Source organism: Suricata suricatta, chromosome 2, assembly GCF_006229205.1.
Source record: "Suricata suricatta isolate VVHF042 chromosome 2, meerkat_22Aug2017_6uvM2_HiC, whole genome shotgun sequence".
NCBI classification, from domain to species: Eukaryota; Metazoa; Chordata; class Mammalia; order Carnivora; family Herpestidae; genus Suricata; species Suricata suricatta.
Window position 1 is genome coordinate 65035319 of NC_043701.1, and position 25345 is coordinate 65060663.

The window sequence follows — 25345 nt, forward strand, 5'->3', positions numbered from 1 at the left end:
ACTGTATAGAAAAGAGCCACCCACATACTTGGACACAAGTGAGAAATAAACTATACTTGTACGTGAGCCATTAGATGTTTGATCTGTTTTTTGGAGTAGCTTGCTTTACCTTAACCATTAACATACATCTTCAGCTCTGCCACAATTATAAGGCAAAAAAAATAGGTAAATAGCAGAGGAAGAAAAATAGCAAAAGCACACTCATCAACATCATGACACCAACAGCAGAAAAGTGTCTAAATCATAGGGAAAAATTAAATTCAAAACAGCCATAAATCTTCTGGTTGCTTTACTCAAAGGGGAAAATAGTTAAAACCTTGGGCAAAACAACCCAGGAATGAATTTTGAAAAATTTAGTGAAAAGGACAAAATGAATCATTCTTAAAAAGTTTATCTATATTACAGTGGTAGACTATTTCATGCCCATAGACATGAGTCTGAAATCAAACTGCATTTAATACATAGTTTCTATCAAGCAGACAAGTAACTAGTAAACTTTTGAAGAGCATCTCCAAAACAAATGTTACTTTAAATCAAGAGTTCTTCACCAAGCTAACATGAATTTCTAGAGAGTCTATGAAACTTATAAAATTGTAAACAAAATTTCATATACATGTGCATTTTTTTTTCTAGGAAGACAATCAACAGATTTTCAAAGAAGTCTAGTTCACAGAGATGTTGAGAGCTATTGTTATAATTTAAAACTAATCAAAAAATTGTAAAGTAGACTATAAAATTTTTTTTAATATAAAATTAGGGGCACCTGGGTGACTCAGGTGGTTGAGCATCTAACTCTTGATTTTGACTCAGCCCATGATCTCATGGCTTGTGAAATCAAGCCCTATGTCAGGCTCCACATGGACTCCATGGAGCCTGCTTGGGATTCTCTCTCTTCCTCTCTCTCTGCTCCTCCCCTGCTCACACACTCTCTCGCCAAATAAATAAATTTTTAAAAGTTTAAATATATACGTATATAAAACTAAATAATTAAATCAGAACCTATTCCATATAAACTACTGTACTGCATTTTTAAAACTGCAAATGTGTGGCCTTCCATGAGTTATATTATCTGTCGCCTGAAAAATTCACTTACTTATTCTCTGAGAGTGCAGAATAAATGTAGTATTGCTATGTATTTTGCTCAACAGTTAAGAAAGGTGAAAAGAGCATGAGCTCAGAAATTAGAAAGACTTAAGTTCAAATCTCTGCTCCATTTATTACCTATGTGAACCTAAATGAGTTCCTCAATCTCTTGGTGCCTGAGTTTCTCCTTGATAAAAGTGAGATACTGTACTTCAAGGATTAAATGAATGCTTAGCTGTTTCCTGGTACAAAAAAAAAAAAAGACTCTAAACAATAGCTGTTATTATTGCTATAAACATTTTATCAAACAGGTCAAATATATCTAAGTCCTTAGCAGAAGAGAAGTTTATATTGATAGAAAATCATTAACTTGAGATAATAATATTATATATTTAAAATAAAACAAGATCTAGGGGCACCTGGGCGACTCAGTTGGTTGAGTGTCCACTCTTGATTTGGCTCAGGTCATGATCCCAGGGTCATGGGATTGAGTCCCATGACCATGCTCACCTCTGTTTAAGATTGTCTATCTCCCTTTGCCCCTCTCCCCTGCTTGCACACTCTCTCTAAAAGAAAATAAAATGTAAAAAAAAAATTAAACAAGATCTTTCACCAGATTTTCTCCTTTGTGAATTTAAGTCAGTTATATCCTAAGATTTTAAGAATTATGCTCTTAACTGTTGGTATACCATTAAGATCCACTGAACCCAATTTTAGCTCTTGAATTTCTTTTATAAATTATTCTATTTATAAGGACTGATATATTTCATGATTTTTTCTTTATTAGAGGTCTTCCAAAGAACAAATAGAAAATTTACTTATTTTTAAAAAATAGAATAAAACACATTCTATCTTTAAATTATTTTATCAGGGGCGCCTGGGTGGCTCAGTCGGTTAAGCCTCCGACTTTGGCTCAGGTCAGATCTCACGTTCGTGGGTTCGAGCCCCACATCAGGCTCTGTGCTGATGGCTAGCTCAGAGCATGGAGACTGCTTCCGGTTCTGTGTCTCCTTCTCTCTCTGCCCCTCCCCCTCTCATGCTCTGTCTCTCTCTGTATCAAAAATAAATAAAGCATTAAAAAAAATTTTTTTTTAATTATTTTATCAATCAGGGCACCTGGGTGGTTCAGTCAGTTAAGTATCATGACTCTTGATTTCAGCTCAGGTCATGATCTCATAGTTTGAGAAATCAAGCTCTGTGTCAGGCTCTGTATTGACAGTGCAGAACCTGTTTGGGATTCTCTCTTGCCCTCTCTTGCAAAATAAGTAAATAAACATTTAAAAAATTATTTTATCAGTCTATTGGACTTTTATTAATCTAAAATACATTTGGGCTGTTATTATTATTTTTCACATCTTATAATATTTTGCTCTTTCATTATCCTAGAATTATTTCATCATTATTCATCAATCATTCTCAAATACTAAGGAAATAAAAAGTGGTAAGACAGCAGAAGAATTGAAGGACTTGCCTAGAATGGTAATTCTCAACTAAAGGTGATTTTGTCCCCCAGAGAACATTTGACAATGTCCAGAGGTATTTTTCATTGTCATAATGTGTGCTGTTTGCATTTAGTAGGTAGAGGTCAGGGATGCTTCTAAACATGCTACAGGGCACAGGTCAGCCCATGACAAAAACTTATCTGGCCTAAAATATCAATAGAGACAAAGATGAGAAACCATTTTTTTGTTTTATGCCATAATGACAGGAGAAAGAAAAATGACAAAAGACATCTTAGTATTATCAAATAAATCAAAAGACAAATACCAAAAAAAAAGATAAATGCACAGAAACTGACAGCAGCATAGTAGCTTCTGTTTTTTTTAAATTATTAAATCTACAGATTCTTAATTGTGACTATTTTGAGTAGCTTTATACTTGAACAGAGTCCACAGAAGACACTATCGATGTTTTAATGATAATATACTCTTTATTAAGTTTTGAATTTTAATTCCAGTATAGTTAAGATAGAGTGTTATATTAGTTCCAGATATACAGTATAGTGATTCAACAATTCAGTGCTTATCATGGTAAGTGTACTCTTTAATCCCTATCATCTATTTCCTCTAATCCCCCACTGACGTCCCTTCTGGTAACCATCAGTTTGTTCTCTATAGGTGAGTCTGTTTCTTTGTTTCTCTCTGTTTCCCTCGGCTTGTTTGTTTCTTAAATTCCACATATTAGTGCAGTCATATGGTATTTGTCTTTCTCTGACTTACTTTGCCAGCATAACAACCTCTAGGTCCATCCATGTTATCACAAATTGTAACATTTCACTTTTTTTTTTATGTTTGAGTAATACCCAGTGTGTGTGTGTGTGTGTGTGTGTGTGTGTGTGTGTGCATGCGTGTACACACACCACATCTTATTTATCCATGCATGTACTGATGGACACTTGGGTTGCTTCCATATTTTGGCTATTGTAAATAATGCTGCAATCTTTCTGAATTAGTGTTTTTGTTTTCTTTGGGTAAAAACCCAATAATGCAATTACTGGAACATATGGTATTTCTATTTTTATTATTTTGAGAAACCTCCACACTGTTTTCTACAGTGGTTGCAACAAGTTACATTCCCAAGTGCATGAGTGTTTCCTTTTTTCTATATCCTCACCAACACTTGTTATTTCTTATCTTTTTTTGATACTACTCATTCTGACTGGTGTGACATATGGTTTTGGTTTGCATTTTCCTGATAATTAATGACGTTGAGCACCTTTTTGTTGATCTGTTGGCCTTCTCTGTGTTTTCTTTGGGAAAATGTCTATTCTGACCCACTGCCCATTTTTCCATTGGATTTTATGGTTTTTAGGTGTTAGGTTCTCTATATTTTGGATATTAACCCCTTATCAAATATATCATCACAAATGTCTTTTCCCATTCACTGGAATGGTACAGGGGTTCAAAACCAAGTTTCTTGTATCTGATCATGTCAACGTGAGTGAGCCCATCAAGTTAGAAGGTGCTTACAGCTGAACACTAATTAAGGCTTCTTCCTGTTAGTGAATGGATACAGCATGGAGTGTGTCCACACTGATTTCTGAAGTATATGGAAGTGAGAAGGACAAAAATGGATTCATTTATATGGTATATGTCTCTCAGGAGACATTTAGAATGAAATTGTCTGTGTAAGACTAAAAAAACGTGTCTGTTCTAGAATTTTTTAAACCTTTATCAAGGAGGGAAAAAAGGGATGTAACCAACTGAGATTGGTCAGTTCATCCAATCACAGATCATCAAACAGTAGTGTTCCTGCAAAGGAGTTTTAGGAAGTTATTTTCTTACTGAAAGCCAGAAAAACTGAGCTCCAAATGACCACATTCAGCTTCAGAAAACTACATTATTTAACCCAGCCTGTTTTGTTTTCAAATTTAGAAGTTTAAAGATAAAGTACTTTGCATTCAAAAGAAAGTTTTGTTCATGATTTTCTTTGCCATGTAAAACTTTTTCATTTTGGTATAGTTCCGAGTTTTTTGTTTTTCTTTGTTTTTTTGCTTTCCCTTTCCTGAGGAGACATATCCATAAATATATTGCTAATGCTGATGTTCAAGAGATTACTTCCTATATTTCCTTCTAGGAGTTTTATGGTTTTAGGTCTCACATTTACGTCTTTAATCCATTTTGAGCTTGTTGTTGTGTATCATGTAAGAAAGTAGTCCACTTTCATTCTTTTGCAAGTAGCTGTCCAGTTTTCCCAGCACCATTTATTGAAAAAAAAATGTTTTTTCTCCATTGCATATCCTTGTCTCCTTTGTCACCAATTAATTAACTATACAGGTGTGGGTTTATTTCTGGGCTCTCTACCATGTTCCACTGATCTACCCATCTATTTTTGTGCCACTACCATACTGTTTTGATTACTGTAGGTTTGTAGTATATTTTGAAATCTGGGATTGTGACACCTCCAGCTTTGTTCTCCTTTCTCAGGACTGCTTTGGCTAATCAGGGTCTTTTGTGGTTCCATACAAATCTTAGGATTATTTGTTCTAGTTCTGTGACAAATGCTATTGGCATTTTGATAGGGATTGCCCTGAATCTATAGATTGCTTTGGGCAGTTAAGGATATTTTAACAGTATTAATTCTTCCAATCAATAAGCATAGACTATCTTCCCATTTGTTTGTGTCATCTAGCTTATAATTTTGATTGTGAAACTGAAAATATAAGACACTGAGTTTTCTAAGGGCGAAAAGGAACTATAAATATTCTCATCCAGTTAGTCATTCAACATGAAGACTTTATTGTGTATCTTTTGCAATAAGATATCATTTTGCTGAAAGGACATATGATAGTATTCTTTAACCTTTATGACATTTGTACAATTAAATTTATTTGAAATGGTTCACATGTGAATAGATACTAAAGGAAGGTATGCAAATAAAAGTGGTTGCAAAAAACAAATGATGTAAAAATTTTACATGCATCAAATTAAACATTCTAATTAGTGTTTATGAATCTAAAAATGAAAATGTTTTGCAATTATGAAGCAAAGGTGACGGACTTCTCTTCAACAAAGTTACATGCCATCAAAGTTCACAAAAGTACTGTGGTTTCAATATGCAAGTGTAAGAAGTAGCAGTAAAAATGATAAGCTAGTGCCTATCACAGAAGTATTTGAAATCACTTAGAGCTGAGACCAATCTAATTTTAAGAAAATTAAGTAAAAAAGTGTTATTATGGGGCACCTGGGTGGCTCAGTCAGTTAAGCTTCCGACTTCAGCTCAGGTCATGATCTTATGGTTCGTGAGTTTGAGCCCTGCATGGGGCTCAGTGCTGACAGCTCAGAGCCTGGAGCCTATTTCGGTATCTATGTCTCCCTCTCTCTCTGCTGCTGCCCACCCCTCACTCTCTCTCCCTCTCTCTCCCAAAAATAAATATTAAAAAACATTTTTTAAAAGTATTATTACAAGATGAAATCTTTGTTGTTTAGTACAAATACTTACTTAATCCTTAAGAAATGAGCATTAATGATAAATTAAAATGTGACTAATATTTTAAGCATATTTTTATTTTTTAATTTATTGTTAATTTGTATTTATTTTTATTTCCTTTTTAAAAATTTAAATCCTAGTTAGTTAATATAAAGTATTATAATGATTTCAGGAATAGAATTTAGTGGTTCATCACTTACATATAACACCCAGTGCTCAGCCTCGTGCCCTCCTTACTGCCCCTTTCCCACTTAGCCCTTCCTCCCACCCAGCACCCTTCCAGGAACCCTCCATTTGTTCTCTGTACTTAAGACTCTCTTATAGTTTGCCTCCATCTCTGTTTTTATCTTTTTTTCCTTCTCTTGCTCTATGTTCATCTGTTGTGTTTCTTAAACTCCGCATACAAATGAAATCATGTATTTGTCTTTCTCTGACAGACTTGTTTCATTAAGCATAATTTTAGTGCTTAAGCATTTTTCCTTATTCTTCAATAAACAGAAGAAAACCATTTGTTAAAACTAAAATTTCTTTAACTTAATAAGATCTCAGAATACTAGAATGTATTATTAGTCTCACTGTACACTTTAAAATGAAATCTAAAAGAAAAATGAGGATGGACTGCATGGGTGACTAAGTCTTTTAAGCATCTGACTTCAGCCTTAGGTCACGATCCCACAGTCCATGAGTTCGAGCCCCATAGCAAGCTCTCTGCTATCAGCACAGAGCCCACTTTGGATCCTCTGTTCCCTCTCTCTCTGCCCCTCCCACTGCTCTTGTGTGCACACTAGCTCTCTCAAAAATAAACATTTAAAAAAATTTTTTTTTAAATTAAAAAAATAAAGAAAAATGAGGAAACCTTTAGAGTTACTACTACCTCTGGACTTTCAGAACTGATTTCAAGGCAAAATTTCTGCCAGAAATGTCTAAAAGATGAATAAAGAATACTTAATATTCTCAACATGTGATACTCAGAATAACAGCTTTAGTTTAATACTTCAGTTCAAATTTTAAGGTTTCTTAAAACGGTAATACTGAAATATAATTAGAAATATTTTCATACCTTAACAGACTGTAAGATGCCAGTCCCCTGCTCAGTTTCAATTTCACAATTTTCACACTCAATATTTTGGACTTTTACACAGCCAGGCCCTGATGACTTGATATTCAAATCTAGAAGTAAAAAAAGAAAAAACAAATTAGTACTATGGCCAATGAGCTTGAAAGCGTTTTAGTAACCCCTAGAAAGCAAGCTCCTCAGTTATGCTCACAATATTACTGAATTCTGGAGAGAGCACAGTTGTCAGCACCTAAAGGGTCCCCACCACAGCAATAGGACCAGATGTAATGCCCTTTTCTGCTAGTTTTTAGAAATAAAGCAGTGATTTCTGTTGACCTATATCACCTAAAGAGACAGTAATCTAGGAGAGAAGTCAGGGAGGGCAGAGACTCTAATTATTATTATAGACATTCCTGGGAAAGATCATAGAAGCCTCTTCCCCACTGAGACAACACACACACATACACACACATGTTCAAATAAGAACACAGCAAGTTAAAAAGTCATTATGGTAAACTGAATAAGCCAGTTAGCCTCTTTTCTCTTATATTCATGAAGATTTAAAGATTTGTTTTCAAAACTCCTATAAATTAAAAGCTTATACAGGAATAGAATAGATCTGTGTTTGTTGCCCCACACCCAAACTACTGAGGCTTAACACCACAATTTTAATAGTTATGGTATAAAAATAAATTTCTTCAGTTTTGTATATAGCAGCCTCTATAAAGGTTTAAAACACAGCAATACTAGGGGCACCTGGGTGGCTCTGTTGGTTAAATGCCCGACTTCGGCTCAGGTCATGATCTCACAGTTCGTGAGCTGGAGCCCCACAAAGGGTTCTGTGCTGACAGCTCAGAGCCTGGAGCCTGATTCAGATTCTGTGTCTCCCTCTCTGTCTGTTCCTCCTCCACTCAGGCTGTATCTCTAAAAAAATATATATACATTTTAAAAACAGCAATACTAGAGTAATCTAAAATATACAAACCAACAATTTTACCCCATAGTTACATGGAAGCAAATGTAACTAAGAAATGTTTACTCAGTTAACAAATAGCCTTCATCTAAGGCAGCATTGATAGACATGGAAAGAAAGAAACATATTCTAAATATACTCTACCCCGGACTAGGTAGGTAGAGAAGTTGAGGCCAGACACTGAGTGGCAATAATGCTACTCTTACCCATTCACAGAAACAGGTATAATACACAAACTGGAGGAACAAGTATGTATGAAGAAAACAGAATTACGTTCATTTGAGAAGCTCGTGTACAGACACCTAGAAAATGGTAAAGTGGAAATTGGATTCTGGTTCTAAATAGAGGAATATACAAGTGCTACCATAAAAATTTGCTTATCTCTATTTCGATACTTAGTCCATTTTTTATTATGATAATATATTGGCAAATCTTTCTCCCCACCCCAGAATGCTCTATGTTGAGGTTAGGGTCTCTTATTCATCTAGACTAGTTCAAAGAAGTTGAAAAGCAGTAAGGCATAGTGCTTGAGCAGACTCCAGTCAATTCAAACGACAGCTCTACCACTTTATTTTTTTTTTTAATTTTTTTTTAAATAAATAATGCTTTTGAGAGTAATCCTGCTGTGTTTCAGCAGTAGTTGGTCAGTCAGTAGTGATTGTTTTTTTTTTAATGTTTTATTTATTTTTGATACAGAAGAGACAGAGCATGAGAGGGGGAGGGGCAGAGAGAGAGGGAGACACAGAATCTGAAGCGGCTCCAGGCTCTGAGCTAGCTGTCAGCACAGAGCCTGACGCGGGGCTCGAACCCACGAACGTGAGATCTGACCTGAGCCGAAGTCGGAGGCTTAACCGACTGAGCCACCCAGGCGCCCCAGCTCTACCACTTTATATCTGAAAGGTATCTGATCTATCCCTATTAAAATTTTTTTTAGTGTTTATTTTTGAGAGAGAGAGACACAGAGTGTGAGTGGGGGAGAGGCAGACAGAGGGAGACAATCTGAAGCACGCTCCAGACTCTGAGCTGTCAGCACAGAGCCCCATGCAGGGCTCGAAAGCACAAACAGCGAGATCATGACCTAGGCCAAAGTCAAATGCTTTAACCAAACAGCCACCCACGCTCCCCTGATCTGTCCTTGTTAGAAGTTTCATGAAGGCATAGATTTTTTTTTAATATTTTGTCACCCATAAAAAATACTTTATGAAACTTGATAAATCTCCATTTCCTTATGTGAAACAGTGCCAATAAGAGTATCTACTTATGGCACAATTGTAAGGGATAGAAAAGGATTAGAAGTGTTAGCTGCTGTTATGATCATCGTTAGTATCACCCTTCAGCCAGGAAGGAGAGCCTGGGGAGACTTTCCTAGAACAATGTTGTGTACACACTGGCTTGCAGTTGGGAAATATCATGGAACCCAAATACTTAGAAACATTGCAGGCATTATCAACTGAAGTTTCCGAGGCAGTTTTCCTATTGTTTTTAGGTTTTTGGTTTTTTTTAAAGACTGTTAATCACGGTAAATTTACAAAGGAGAGATACATCAGTAAAAGGCTGGGTGCTTATTTGAAAGCGAACACTTGGACCAGGTTAGATATGGAACATCCCACAGACAGAGCTGTTTTGGAACAGACCCCGGGGCTGTGAGCAAGGGGAAGTGTGGATGGACTGTCTTACCACGGAATGGGTTATCAAGAGACTGCAACCCTGGAAAACAAACCACTTTGCTACTGACAAAGTATAGTGACAGGAAAATTGGGAGCTAAGTGCCAAATGAGAATATAAGGATTCCCCAAACAATATTTGACTTAGCTTATTCCATATGAGGTTTCCAATGGGTTTATGAAAAGTCTTTAATTGCAAACCTGATGTCTAACTTTCACTAGGAAACTCAAAGTAGAACAACAACAACAACAAAAACAACAAAAAACCAAGAGAGACAGGTTCCAAGGGGGACAACAGTAAATTAGGCTAGAAAGCCAAAGGAACCAATGAAAAGTGCACCTCTGTCTAATTACAGAAGGTCGCTGGCTGTGCCCTGGGGCCCAAACCCGTTTTCACTTCACTTGCCAAACTTCAGGGGTGCGTTCACCTCCACGGACGCCTGGGGGTCGATGGTGTCAGACACGATGGCTACCTCCTTCAGCGCCTCGTCGTATTCCACCTGCAGGCCAGCCAGGCCCCGCGCCCCGCCCTCCGCTGCTCTCACCGCGACCAGCACGCGGTCGCCGTCGGGGTATGTGAGGGGGTCCAGGGGCCTCACGGATAAACGGCACGGAAGCCGCGCCCGCAGCCGACCGAATGGGCTCACTAGCAGCGCCCATTCCTTCAGAGTCTGGCGCGCAAGGCCTGGCGGAGAGACCGCGGGCTCGGACTCAGGCTGGCGCGGGCCCCCACCTGAGCTGTACTCCCGGGCCGAGCCAGCCCGACACGCCCAGCTACCCGCAGTTCTGCCGGCCCCAACTCGGAGCTGGCTGAGCCGGAGGCAGCCGAACCCCCAGCCCGAGCAGGGGGCGAACATGGCGCGCCCCTCTCGCGCTCCCTCTAATCACTTCAACCACAGGTTAGTCTCTCCACCAGCCAATTTAACCACTGCGCCTGCTCACGTCAAAAGGGGGACGTTTGAGAGGATTTGCTGAAGCAAGAGCAAGACTGCTCACTTTCTCTGGCAATTTAAACCTCAACCGCATACGCCTCACCGGCAACTTGAAATTTCTCAACTCTTACGTATCCACTCTAACTTGGACTCCTCGCCTGCGCCCTTTCGCAAAGGCCATGGGATATGTAGTTCCAAAGGGACAGTAGGTCGTGGGGCCTTGAGGAGTTGGAAACTACATATCCCAGAAGGCAATGCGCAGGGTAGGGCAGGTAGTAAGAAGACGTACTAGACCCGCCCCCGGAGGCGCTAGCTCCTGGCCTGAAGCCCATTAGCCATTGGAGGAATAAGGAAAAAAAAAAAAAAAAAAGACTTGGGAATCCAACTGGCCAATGGAAAGCGCGGAAGGAACAAGATGGGCAGAACTGCCTGGTTTCCTTGGATACCCAGGACGCGACTTCTTGGATAGAGGGTGGAGCTCTGGAGTAAGACCCTGGAGTCCCTAATCCACGGAGAAAAATAGGAACCTAAATAAAGCTCAGGACCAAGTTAAGGGGTAAGAAACCGCGCTTTAAAAAAAGTGAGAACCAGATGCAAACTAGAGTACCCTAGGTGGGCGGTTAGATCCAAACTTCACTACACTAGTGGGGGCACCCTCAGATGGAGAATCACTTGGCAAGAGGGTCAAGAGCCCGATTGGTGTTTTTTGGATGGAACGCCCTCTTTTGATAGCAAATATAGGAATAGTATTAGAGTCTTGCCTTCTTCCTGATCCTAAGTGATCTTAAGCCAGTCATTGGACGTCTTTGGGTTTTAATTGCTCAACCTTAAAATGAGGTCAATAATACTTTCCTTGTCTTGCCTCAAAGTTTTTGTAAGGGTCAAATGAGATAATGGATGTGAACATGAGGCAAAGGCTACAACATTGCAGTGTAAATTACTGTATTTTTATATTAGGGATAGCACCGATTCTTAGTAACAAAGAAACATCTGAGAAATCAGAACTTGTGTTGACAGCAGCACTGATCTCTTTGACTACAAATGTTCCTACAAGGAAAAATGAGTCAGCATAGTGCAAAGGGAAGAGCATTGGATTGACTATTTTCCTGGCTCTGTCTCCTGGCTCTTTATCTGGGTCTCCTGGATCTGTTTCTTCAGCTTTAAGATGAGGACGGATTGTACTAAATGACTCTGCAAGGTCTCTTTTACCTTTTATAATTCTGAGGGCAATTTTTTAAATGGAAAAAAAACCCCACGAGATTTATTTCCTGCTTGCTGACATATTTCTCCCTTTCTGTGCCCCTACCTCCTCCTACCAATTATTCCCTAAGTTCTTTAGTAAAGACAAACTGCAAACAATGATGTTTAATAAAATGCAAAGGCTGAAACCAAATATCTTAGAAAACTGAAGCCCTTGGCCAACTGCAATAACCAGAATTATTGGGAGGTATAGTGATAGATTGGCTACGTTCTAATGAACTCGGCTTAAGTCCTCATGGTCCCAAGTCACAGGGTTCTTGTAAGTCATTACCTTTTTAAAAAGTCAGTGTTTTCTGGGGCACCTGGGTGACTCCGTCAGTTGAGTGTCAGACTTTGGTTCAGGTCATTATCTTACTGTTCCCAAGTTTGACCCCCACGTCTGGCTCTGTGCTGACAGCTCAGAGCCTGGAGCCTGTTTCAGATTCTGTCTCCCTCTCTGTCTCTGCCCCTCCATCACTCATGCTCTCTCTCTCTCTCTCTCTCGCTCTCTCTCTCTCTCTCTCTCTCTCTCGCAAAAATAAACAAACACCAAAAAATTTTTAATTTGGTATTTTCTTAGATTATCCTTTCCTCTTTTCTGTCCTCCTAGTTCTTTCTCCCCCCTCATTCTCCCTCCTAATGGAAACTCATGATAGATGCTTAGCTTTTAGGTTCACCAAGTTCCCACTGTATACTAGCTCTGTCTTTGGCTTTGTGTTTCATTTGGTCATAATTATTCAAACTGATCTTCAAACTGTCTTTGTAATGAAAACCCATAGGGATAACTTTGAAAAAAATTTGAAAAAGGCATTGGTTTAAGCAAGTTGAGAATGCACTAACATCTGTTGTGCACATGCCAAATATTTTTAGATTAAATAGGAATACCTACCAGATTATTTTGTTTCTATGGTAATATTTCCTTTTGAGACAAACCAAGCTAATGGAATTGGCAAATGAACCATAGTTGTCTATGTGGCAAAATCATTGTTTGATTATTTTCAAATAAAATAAAGAAAAGTGACTGAAAAACTACTTTTCTGATTATAGAAGTGATCTTACGTGATCTCACTGTTCATGAGTTTGAGCCCCACATTGGGCTGTGTACTGAAAGCTCAGAGCCTGAAGCCTGCTTCACATTCTGTGTGTGTGTCTCTCTCTTCCCCTCTCCCACTTATGCTCCATCTCTCTTTCAAAAATAAATAAACATTAAAATATTTTTTTAAAATATGTTTATCCATGACCTGGAAATTATACATCTGGGTATTTAATGTAAGCATAAAACTAGGGATGTTACAAAAACCTTTGTTCAAGAAATTTTGTTTTATAGAGTTACTTATGATAGTGAAGAAATGAAGCAATTTAAATGTCCAGAAATAGTAGGGTGTTACATAAATCAGTATATACATCTGGAATATTATGCAGCAATTTAAAATTATATTTTGAAGAATATTCAATAATATGGGAACCCTTTCATAATATAATTGGAAAGGAGAAACCTCCAGTTCTCTTTCTGTGTGTTTCTCCATTAATCTCACACTACTACCACACTCACAACACTTCTGCTAACACTCTGGCCATCACATGTCTGGGGGTTTTCCCTACAACAAGCAGTTTTCTGCAAAGCCACCTGGATGTTTAACTCAATTCTGACACTATCTACCTGTAAATAGTGTCAGATCCCACAGGTTAAGGGCTCACTTCCATAAGACTGCTCTCACCCACTTGATATGCCAATGACAAGTAGTGGTCCCTAAATTACCCACAGCTTCTGTCTGATATGACTACAAATCAGAGGCTCCCACAGCCCCCTTCTCAGTTTTTATTATTATTTTTAAAATATTTATTACTGAGAAAGAAGGCAAGCCAGAGAGGGACAGAGAGAGAGGGAGACAGAAAATCTGAAGCAGCACCCGCACTGTCAGCAAAAACCCAATGTGGGGCTCAAACTCGCAAGCTGTGAGATCATGACCTAAACCGAAGTTGGACACTCAACTGACTGAGCCACCCAGGTACCCCAAGCCTCTTCTTAGTTTTGATGAACCTGCTAGAGTGGCTCTTCGAACTCAGGGAAACATGTTTACCAGTTTATTGAAAGATAGAATGAAGGATACAGAAGAGCAGCCTGATGAAGAGATACATAGAGGAGGTGTGAGAGGGTCCCTAAAACAGGAGCTTCTGTCTCCCTGGAGTTGGGGGTGTGTTCCCTTCCTTGTGTGGATTTGTCTGCCTACATGGAAGCGCTATAAACCTGGTACTATTGGGATTTTTATTGAGGCTTCATCAAGTAGGCATGATCAGTCATTAATTCCATTTTCAGCCCTTCTTTCCTCTTAGGAGAATGGAGGCAGGGCTGAAAATTCCAAACTGCTAATCAAGGTTTGTGCTCCCCAGTGACCAGCCCTCCTCCAGGAGCCATCCAGAAGCCCACCCAAAGTCACATTATTAGAACAAAAGATATTCCCATCACACCCAGAAAGTATAAGGGTTTCAGGAGCTCTGTACCAGGAACCAAGGAGAGATTGATATATATTTTTTCTATTATCTCTCAGTAACATTAAATGAAAATAGTAGAATGCCAAATTGTATGTTTAGTATGATCCCAATTCTGTAACAACAACAATAATAATAATTCATCATCATAATAATAGCAATTTAAAAATAAAATTGTATTTAGAATATATTTCATAGAAACAATTCCAACTCAATAACAATGGTTATCTCTAGTGAGATAATGAAGTTTTCATTTTTTGTGTATAAGCATATATTAAATTTATAATTTAAAAGTATTAAAAGCACTTGTTAAAATCCATTGTTTCCTAGGACAAACTCAAATCATGAAATAGGTGGAGAATTTCTTACTATCTAAATATAAATGCCCAAGATTTAATTTAATAATTGTTATACAATAGATGGACAGCAGAGGGCATGAGAGAGTTTTTAGAAAAAATGTAAGAATTCTGGAATTCTCCTTCAGGGAGGGAAGCCCTAGGAATTTGCTAACTTTCTCAATTATAAACTTTTAAAATAAATATATCTTATGGCTTTTATTCTTCTTATGAAATATTAATAAACTCAATAATCTAAACTAATAACTTACAATGCTAAGAAGTATTTAATGAACAAGTAGGTTGCCTCATTTGAAATCTACATGTCATTTCCATGCAGATGAAGTACCAGAAAAAGTTTGTTATTTCATGCAGTCAAATTCCCACTTAAACATCTTGAGAAGTTGCTTGTGTTACAAATATTCTTGAGTGCTTTGTATGCTCATGCAATATGTATTTGTGAGCGTATGTGTTTGTGTGTCTAAGATAATATTTTATTGCAACCAGAGTATACTCATAATAGAAAAATTTTAGAAGCTAACATAGGCAAGAGTTCTGGTATGTACTAACACTTAACTCCATTTCTACAAGATAGCAATAGTGTTTCAACCACTCACACAGTGGTAGCATTGAGTAGAAATTCTACTTACATTTTATATATTTTTGAGGCTACACTGTTAGTTATGTATGATTTCAAGATTCATATTGCTTCCTGATAAATTTTTTTTTTGTCATTAAATAATCACCCTCTTTATCTCTAGTATTGTGTTCTGTCTTTTTAAAGTTTATTTTTTATTTATGTTGAGAGAGAGATAGAGAGCAAGCAGGCGAGGGGCAGAAAAAGGGAGACAAAATTCCAAGCAGGCTCTGCACCATCAGCACAGAGCCCAATGAGGGACCTGAACTCACAAACTGTGAGATCATGACCCCAGCCAAAGCCAAGGATCAGATGCTCAACTGACTGAGCCACTCAGGCACCCCACTTTCTGTCTTGATATATATATTTTATCTAAAAATATTTTCATCCTTTTACTTCAAATCTGTGACCTTATATTTGAGACTTGTGTCTTATAAACAGAATACAGCAGGATATTTTAAAACCAATTTGAGAATGTGTCTCAATAGGTAAATTAATCCACTTACATTTTTTGTAATTACTTTTTCATTTGTATGTATCCTTACCATCTTATTTTGGGTTTTCTATTAATCTTGCCTTTCTTTGCTTTTTTAAGGGTGGGGTCCTCTTTTTTCTCCATTCATTTAGTCTATATGTTTTTCTTTATTCGCCTGCTTTCTCTAATCAAGCGATACCTTCATCCTCCTTTTGAACAATGGAATTCTTTAACCTCAGTCTTTTCCTTTCCATCTTCCATGTCATGTTGCCATGTATATTTTAGTTTCACTTTTTTGAGGCCATACAAGTAGTTATTATTATTTTTTTATATTTTGTGCTTATTTAAATTTAGCAACATTTACTAATTTGTTTGGTCACCTCTTTCCCTCTAGATTCAGTTTTGTTTTTACTGAAATATATCTTTACTCAATGAATCTCTGAATAATTTCTTCAGACTTTGTCTGAAAATGTCTTTATTTTGCACTTACTTTTAAATAATAAGTTAGTTGACAGTTACCATCTCTCAGTACTTTGAAGAAGTATAGATTTTGCTAATGACAAGTCTTCTATCTGTCTAATTTAGTTCCTTTGTTGAGAAACTACCTTTTCTCTTTGGTTGTTCTAGAATTTTTTTCCTTTGTTTAGATGGTCTACAGTTTTAGCACTTTGTGTAAATTGAGTTCTTTTTGTTTGCTTTGCTTGGTTTTAAAGTTACTGAGATATAATTTACCCACAGTAAAATTTATTTTTTAGGTGAACAGCTCTATTAATTCTGGCAACTGTATATAGTGATGTAACCACCATGACAATCAAGATGTAGAACTTTTCCATCACTGCCAAAAGCTCTCTCTGTTATCAGTGTCCCTATACTTTTGCCTTTGCCAGAAACTCATATAAATGGAATCATATAATAATAGCCTTTTGACTTAATATAAGGTACTTGAGACTCACCCATGTTGTATCTATCAGTAGTTTATTCCTTTTTATTGCTGAGTTGAATTCCATTGTATGAACATTATGAAAAAATCTGTTTCCAGTTTGGGGTATTTCCTGTTTGGGGTGAATCTTAATAAAGCCAATATAAAAAGTTGTGTACAGTTTTTGAATAGATGTTTATCCTCATTTCCTTTGAATAAGTACATATGAATGAATGGCTGGGTCATTTGATAAATATATGTTTAACCTTATAAGAAATAAATAAACTACTTTCCAAAGAAGCTATACAATTTTGCATTCTCACTAGCAATACGTGTGAGTTTTGCTAGTTGCTCCACATCCTCACCAACACTTGGTATTGTCACTTCTTTAAAAACAGTGTAGTAAGTGTGTAATGATATCCCATTGTGATATTTATTTGCATTTCCCCAATTACTAATGACATGAGCACCTTTTCTTATTTGCCACTTGTATGTCTTCTTAGGTTAACTACGTGTTCAAATCTTTTGCCCATTTTTTAAATTGGTCTGTTTGATTTCCTATTTTTGAGTGATGAGATTTCTTTGTATTTCTCAATACTAGTCTTTTGTCAGATACATTGTTTGCACATTTTCTTCCGATCTGTGACTTGTTTTCAGTTTCCCAGTACTGTCTTCTGAAGAGCAGATCTCCTAGATTTAGAAAAAGTCTAATACATCTATTTTTTCCTTTATGATTTAAAAAAAAAATCTTGAAAAAAAGACCTTTCTCCAAACCAAGGTTGTGAATATTTTCTCTTACGTTTTCTTCTGAACATTTTTACTTTAGATTTCCACTGAGGTATATACCTCATTTCAGGTTACTTCTGGCAGGTGACGCAGGGCACGGGTTGAGGTGTACTCTTTTACACGAGGATGTCCAGTAGTTCCAGCACAATTTGTTGAAAAATATGATCATCTCAATGGATTCTTAAAAATTGGCAAAATTCATTACCCATTCCTGTTAAAAACTCTCTATGAACTTGGAGTAGAAGGAAACGTCCTCCACCTGGTATCAGCAGCTATGAAAACTTACACTTGATGCCATACTTAACTATAAAAGACTGAATGCTTCCTCTGTTAAGGTGTGGAACAAAGAGAGAATGTTCACTCTCACTACTTTTGCTCTGCATTGTACTGGAGGTCCTACATTGTGTAATGAGGCAATACAAAGAAATAAAAGGAATCTACAGTGGAAAGGAAGAAGTAAAATTGTGTTTATTTGCAGAAAGCATGACCATGGCAGTAGAAAATTCCAAGGTATATGTATTATGCAAAACTACTGAATCAAAATGTTTCACAAGTTTACAAGATGCAAGGTCAATGACAAAACCAGTTGTATTTCTAAGGACTAACATTGGCATTTGGAAATTGATATTTAAAAGTAATACAATAGGGGCGCCTGGGTGGCTCAGTCGGTTAAGTGTCCGGCTTCAGCTCAGGTCATGATCTCACAGTTTGTGGGTTCGAGCCCCACGTCAGGCTTTGTGCTGACAGCTAGCTCAGAGCCTGGAGCCTGCTTCAGATTCTGTGTCTCCCTCTCTCTCTGACCTTCCCCTGCTCGCACTATCTCTGTCTCTCAAAAAAAAACAAAAACAAAAACAAAACAAAAATAAAAATAATACAATAACATACAAAATGTGAAATACTTAGGGATAAATTTAACAAAATATATACAAGACCTATCTTCTGAAAGCCATAAGACATTGCTGAGAGAAACTGAAGATGATCTAAATAAGTGGGGAGAAACACCATATTCAAGGTATTAACATCAAGACTCGACATTAAGATGACATATCACCCCACACTAATGTGTGTTTTAATTCATGGCTCATTCAAAATTCCAGCAGGCTTTTTTTAAAAAATAGAAATTGACAAGTTGCTTCTGAAATATATATGGGAGGGGCGCCGGGGTGGCTCAGCTGGTTAAGTGTCTGACTTTGGCTCAGGTCATGATCTCATGCCTCATGATTCAAGCCCCTCATGGGGCTCTGTGCTGACCGCTCAGAGGCTGGAGCCTCCTTTGGATTTGGTGTCTCCCTCTCTGCCGCTCTCCCACTCATGCTCTGCACCCACCTCTCTCTCAAAAATAAAATAAACATTAAAATAAATTTAAATATATATGGGAATAAAAGTACATAGTATAGCCAAAACATTTTTGAAAAAAGAACGAAGTTTGAGGACATATTCTACCTTATTTTTGAAGACTTACTATAGAGCTATGATAATTAATACAATGTTGTATTGGTATAAGAATAGACATAAATCAATGGGACAGAAGAGAGAACATAGAAATAGACCTAACTGATTTTTGACAAAGGTGCCATGATAATTCAATGGGAAAAAGATACTTTTCCTAACAAATGGTGCTGGAACAACTGGATGTCCATATGCCCCTCCCCCACAAAGAATGTCAACACTTACTTCACACCTCACCAAAAACTTGAAATAGATAAAAGATGCAAGTAGAAGAGCTAAAACTCTCAAAATTCTAGAAGAAAATATGAGGGAAAATCTTGTGATCTTCAGTTTGGCAAAGGTTTCTTAAGATACAAAAAGCATTAAATAAAAAATAAACATTATAAATTGGACTTCCTCAAAATTAAAAAATAAATTTGTTCTTCAAACAGACAATGCTAAGAAAATTAAAAAACTCGGAGAGATGGAGAAAAAATATTATAATATTAAGAGGAAGAAAAAGATGGGGCACCAGGGTGGCTCAGTTAGTTAAGTGTCCAACTTCAGCTCAGGTCATGATCTCACCATTCATGAGTTCAAGCCCTGTGTTGGGTTCTGTGCTGACAGCTCAGAGCCTTGAGCCTACTTCAGATTCTGTGTGTGTGTTTCTCTCTGCCCCTCCCTTGCTTGTGCTCTGTCTCTCTCTCTCAAAAATAAATAAACATTAAAAAAAAAGTTTAAAAAATTGTTTTAAAAAGAGGAGGCAAAAGAATCTGATTTTTTTTTTTTTTTACTGGGCAAAAAACATTAAATAGCGTACAGAATGTGAAATACTTAAGGATAAAGTTAGCAAATATATATACAAGACCTACCTTTGGGGCACGTGGGTGGCTCAGTTGGTTAAGCATCTCACTTCTGATCTCAGATCCGGTCTTGATCTCAGGGTGGTGAGTTTAAGCCCCACATTGGGCTCCATGCTGGATGTGAAGCCTACTTAAAAAAAAATTGACACTTCACCTAAGAAGATGTGTAAATGGCAGATAAGGCCATAAAAAGATGTTCAACATTAATAAGTCATTATGGAAAAGCAAATTAAAACAACAAATTAAAAATTAAAATTAGATGCCATTACACACCTGCCATAATGGGTAAAACCAAAAATACTGATAGTAGCAAATTTATAAGGACATTGATCAGTGGGAAACTTGGTGTTCATCTGTTCCTGGTAGGAATATAAAATAGTACAGCCACTATGGAAAATAATTTGACAGTTTCATATAGAGTTAATCATATACTTACCATAAGATCCAGAAATCCCATTCCTAGATATTTAATCAAGAAAAATGAAAACATACATTCACATGAAGACTTCTACTCAAATGTTTGTGGCAACTTTATTCATAATGATCAAACAAGAGTAACAAATCAAATGTCTATCAGCTGGTAAATCAGAAAATAAATTGTGGTGTATTTGTACATCAGCAATAAAAGGAATGAAATACTGATGTCCATGGCGATGTAGATGAACCTCAGAGACTGTATGCTAAATTACAGAAGCCAGAAAAATCTATGATCCTATTTACATAAAATATTGGAAAAGGCAAAACCAGATGTTATCAGGTGCCTGGAATGATGGGTGTGGGGACTGGAGAGGCCATTGATTGTAAAGGTGCACAAAGGAAACTTTCCGAGCAATGGGAATGTTTGTGGCAGTAATTACACAACTGTCGATGTTTTTAACCTCATCAAATCGTACTCTTAAAATTGTGAGTTTTAGTGCACATAAATTATATCTCAATAAAGCTAACTTAAAGCACCACACTTAATTAATGTTGCCCTTTTTCCCCCTCTTAGGCACAAGACACAAGTGCAGTGTTATTGGGTAGCATATGGCTTAAGGATGGTTGTCTGGTCAGTGGTCAGTGCCTGACCAGCTAATTCCTCTTGAGATGTGTATTGACCTGGGCCTTAGACAGGGGTCTCCACGCTGGCATCTTCTGAGAATTCTGCATCCCCAGCTGGTTGTCAGTCGTATGGGCCGCAAAGCTTTCTGAAGCAGTGTCTTTTCATCACAATGTCAAGGATTCTTAGGATGTAGCACTCTCAGCCGGCCTCAATACCTCTCCCATGCCACTTTGCGAACTCTCTTGGGTCTTTGTCTCTGATTCATCACATGAAGGGGTGATGGTGTGGAGCCTTGCCACTTCCCCCACATGTCACCTGGGCGAGGAGGCACATTATCTCTCTGATGTTTTTGAATATCCAAGCTCCACTATTTCGTTTCCTGAGCCTTGTCCTGGGTGGACAGGATGCCTCAGGGACCCATGCCAATTTGTTTTCTCACCGACTTTCCTTGCTCCCTAGCTCGGAGAGAGGGCTCTTTTGGTTCATTTTTAACTTCCTCTTCCAATGTAAGGTAGGAAAATTGTCTTGGAAAATATTCTTCGAATCCTATAATGAATAGAAGAATCTTTGCTTTTAGAGGAAGGAAAGAAATTGAGTAAGGGATGCTGCCCAAGGGGAGGAGGATTGAAGTGGAGGTCTACCCAGGGGAAGCCTGAGAACAGGAAGGACTTAGGCAATGAAAAGAGGAGGCTCTGAAATTTCTAGACATGGGAGAGGGAACTTTGCCTACTTATGGTAGGCTGGCCCTGCCCTAAGAGTTGACACATATTCTTTAAAGGAATTTAAAGTTTGTTTGTTTGCTCCCTTTTTCCCAGCCCCCAGCCGTACTCAATATCCTACATAGTCTTTCTTTTCCTACATGAAAACATCTCATAGTGGGATTTGAATGTTGGGCTTACCAGGACTCTTGCAGCAAATCCTAAGAAGTATTCTGGGGCAAATTCATGCTAGAGAAGACCCAGATCATCTTGTCCAGCCTACGTATCCCTGAACTATTTGATCCAGTCCTAGGCTGACGTCTGCTTACTTGATCTCCGTCAAGATCATTTAAGGCACGTTACAGATGAACGCAGAATAACACAACAGTGGTGGGAGGGAGCTAAGATTTATTGAGGGATACATGCTGGGCTTGGTCCGAGATTTTGTTCCATTTAATCTTCACAACAAGCCTTAAATCATCTTGCAGTAAAGGAAATAGCCACTTAGAGGATGAATATCTTGCCCAAACTCACACAGGAAAGGGAGGAATGAAATTCAAGCCCGAATTGATGAACTTCAGGCTATTTATTTCCATTACCCCATATTGTCATCCTGATAGACTAAGTTAAAGCCACTAATCCCAGTCTTCCACGAAATAACAGGAGGAGGTGGAGGAGGAGTAGGGGGGGGAGGAGGAGGAGGAGGAAGGGAGGAGCCAGGGCTGTTGCAGATGGGAAGCAGGGATAGACTATCCTACATGAAGTTCTTTGCTAAGGAAACAGAACTCATCTAGATTCACAGTTCCTACAGACTCAGGTGTACAGGAGAGGAAAGGAGTAAATTAAAAGAGCAGATTTGCAAGGTAATGGCCTTGATAGGACATATAGATTGGTACTGTAATGTTATGAATGTGCTTTCAAATATGTTCCTGAAAATTCAAGCGAAGGTGGAAGTAGATTGGAAAACCATGGACATTTTTGTAGTAAAAGTAAGGAATGGCCTGCAATGTGAGGATTCTAGATCTCACACAAACATGTAGCCCTTCACAGACCTTCTGGAACACTGTCAGCTTCAGACCTACTTAAACATTCTAAACCTCCCACAGGATCTGGAGCTCAGTTTCTACTCACTACCAAATTATTTAGTAACCATTAAGGGAACTGTGGGGACCTCTCAGGCATCTTCGAACTTCTGAAGCCTGACTGGACTTGCAGAATGACTATGAATTATTGCAAATATAAGACCAGTGTTTCTTGCCACATTTTGTATACGTGAAAGCTTTCCTTTGGTTTGTAACTATAGCAACAAGTTCTGTAGCTCATTGTTTTGCACAGCTCAGTCTTACCACCTCGTGGACTGCCTAATAACCACTGCTCCATGAGAACTAAGTTGTGTTCCTTTGACTTAAGGGGTCAATTGTGTTTAAGACCAAAGGGGTCTTAGCTTTATACCTTTATAGTGATAGAAGTCAGATCGGATTAGCCAGTCTGATCCCTGATCCTGTTTTATATTATTGGAGGCCAAGAGGAAAGGGCTTTACCAAGGCCATGGCAAAGAGTCCTATATGATATAACAGAAAATATAACAGAAAAGGGTAAGGGGTTTGGAACCAGTGGACATGAGTTTGAATAAATACTGACATTTATTGCTGTGTGATCTTGGGCACATCACTTATATTCTGTGACCTTTGGTTTCCTTTTCTAAAAAATGGAGATAAAAATAGTTATGAATATGGTTGTTGTAAGAATATAGTGAAATAATATAAAGGAAAGCTTTGCTTAAACTGTGAAGTGCTATATAAATACTGTTATTATTAAGTGCCCAGGTGAGAGACTACCCAGCAGCAGTGGCCACATGCAGGTGAGGACAACCAGAAGCATATGATAGACAAGAATCATGTCTGTTTCTATGACAGTCTTCCATGTGGATGGGGCTTCCCATCCTGACCCTCTATGTTTTACCTACTCAGAAATGAGTAATATGGAGCTCGTCTTGACTGTGTGGGTTTCTGAGAAAAAGAAGAGAAAATGTAAGAAGTTTTAAAGAGAGGGTGAATAACTTTCCTTGGGTCTGTGTTTGGGTTTGGAGGGTAGCGTTCAAAGGACTAAGTGAAATGAGTTGGGAGAAGGCCTACCGCTCTCTTAGCTTCCTTCCCTCCCAGGGAGGGACCTTAACCTACAAGAGAGTCTTTGGGTCTCTGTGCTCATGGGCAGCAAACAGGTTCCTCACTGGTTACACATGCATATGATTTAAGATTTAACTATCTAATTCTGTGAACATTTACTTTAAAGCCTTGACAGGGGCACTGGGTGGCTCAGTCAGATTAGCGTCCCACTTCGGCTCAGGTCACGATTTCTCAGTCTGTGAGTTCAAGCTCCATGTTGGGCTCTTTGCTGACAGCTCAGAGCCTGGGGCCTGCTTGGGATTCTGTGTCTCCCTCTCTCTCTGCTCCTCCCCTGCTTGTGCTCGCTCTCTTTCTATCTCTCTCTCTCGGTCTCTCTCAAAAATAAATAAACATTAAAAAAATTTTAAAGCTTTGATATGCACTTGGAGCTTCCTCTCAAGAGTTTTCTCTTATGTATATGTGTGTTTCTTAACCTACTTGGTTACTTTGACACATCAGTTATGAGGTAGATTTTATCTGTACATACTGATCTGCAATGGTTTTATTTTTTTCTGTGCCAGACTGGGGTTTTTTGCAAAAATTTTTTTTGAGAGAGTTTTTTTTTTCTTTTCCTTTTTTTAGGAACAGAAAGAAGTTGCGGTTTGATTTGTTGGGTTTTTGAATGACAAAGCTTTTCTACCCCTCTTTTTAAAAACACCATCTGAAAGCTGTATCTGTAAAAAAATGTTTCAAATCTCATCTTGTCTTTCTCTAATAATAATAGGCATTATATAAGTGTACATGAATAAAAGATCTAGACGTGAATATGTGCAATAATTATATCTTGCATTTCGCACTCCCAAACTGGTGGTGTCTAGTGATGACGTTGTTGGATTCAATGGAGAGGAGTGAACTGGAAGCTGCCCGTGGGGCCAGCTGCCCAATGTTCTGAGCCTGTCATGTGTGGACTCGTGGCCTCTAGCAAAGGGCCTTCAGTGTCAATTTTTAGCCTTATCTCTAAAAGGAAATATGCATACAATCATGGAAGAACACTGGTACAGCTTTAAATATACCACATGTGGCACCATTTTAACATGTCTGTGTTTTTTAATAAGTATAGTAAACTGAAATAAAGAAAATAGGCATTCCAGATGTCTCCTTCCTCCAACAGGTCTGGCTCTGAGTCACTGAAGAAACATCCTATAACTCACCTCTAGCAATGCCCTGCTAGGGAAAGGAACATGTGATCCTGTTTCCAGGGTGGATAGAAGAGCTACATTATGAAAAAGAATGCTCAGGTTCAGTGTGGGACCATATCATTTTGGACTTTCTATCCTGCTCTTCTAAACTGAGCAAATCTGATGCTTGGTCAGTGGTAAATAATATCAAAAGGCAGTGTGGTTTACTGCTGTATCTTTCTTGATGTGAGCATGGCTGTTGTACTGTCAAAAACATATATCCTTTGTGTATCCTGCCCATTCCCTTGTGTATGTCATGTTTTTTGGCACATTCTCCTTGTAACTGTCAAGAAAACTTAAGAGTTCGAGCCTACAGACACATAAAACGATGCTCAACATCACTCATCATCAGGGAAACACAAATCAAAACCACACTGAGATACCACCTCACACCAGTCAGAGTGGCTAAAATGAACAAAGCAAGAGACTACAGATGTTGGAGAGGGTGTGGA

General features: G+C 38.1%; 2 protein-coding genes across 2 annotated transcripts in view; one reads left to right on the forward strand and one right to left on the reverse strand.

Moving 5' to 3' along the window:
* FAM185A (family with sequence similarity 185 member A) overlaps positions 1 to 10763 on the reverse strand; it is a 58495-nt gene extending 47732 nt beyond the window's left edge. Inside the window, exons 1-2 of the mRNA XM_029927857.1 lie at positions 10113 to 10763; positions 7073 to 7182 (exon numbers count right to left, since the gene is read on the reverse strand). Of these exons, the coding sequence (XP_029783717.1) occupies positions 7073 to 7182; positions 10113 to 10563 (561 nt within the window). The 5' untranslated portion in view covers positions 10564 to 10763. The remainder of the gene's footprint in view (positions 1 to 7072; positions 7183 to 10112) is intronic.
* A 275-nt stretch (positions 10764 to 11038) lies between these two features.
* The window catches only part of CCDC146 (coiled-coil domain containing 146), a 111421-nt gene continuing 97114 nt past the window's right edge, over positions 11039 to 25345 (forward strand). Inside the window, exon 1 of the mRNA XM_029927881.1 lies at positions 11039 to 11194. The gene's annotated coding sequence lies outside the window, so the exon portion shown is untranslated. The remainder of the gene's footprint in view (positions 11195 to 25345) is intronic.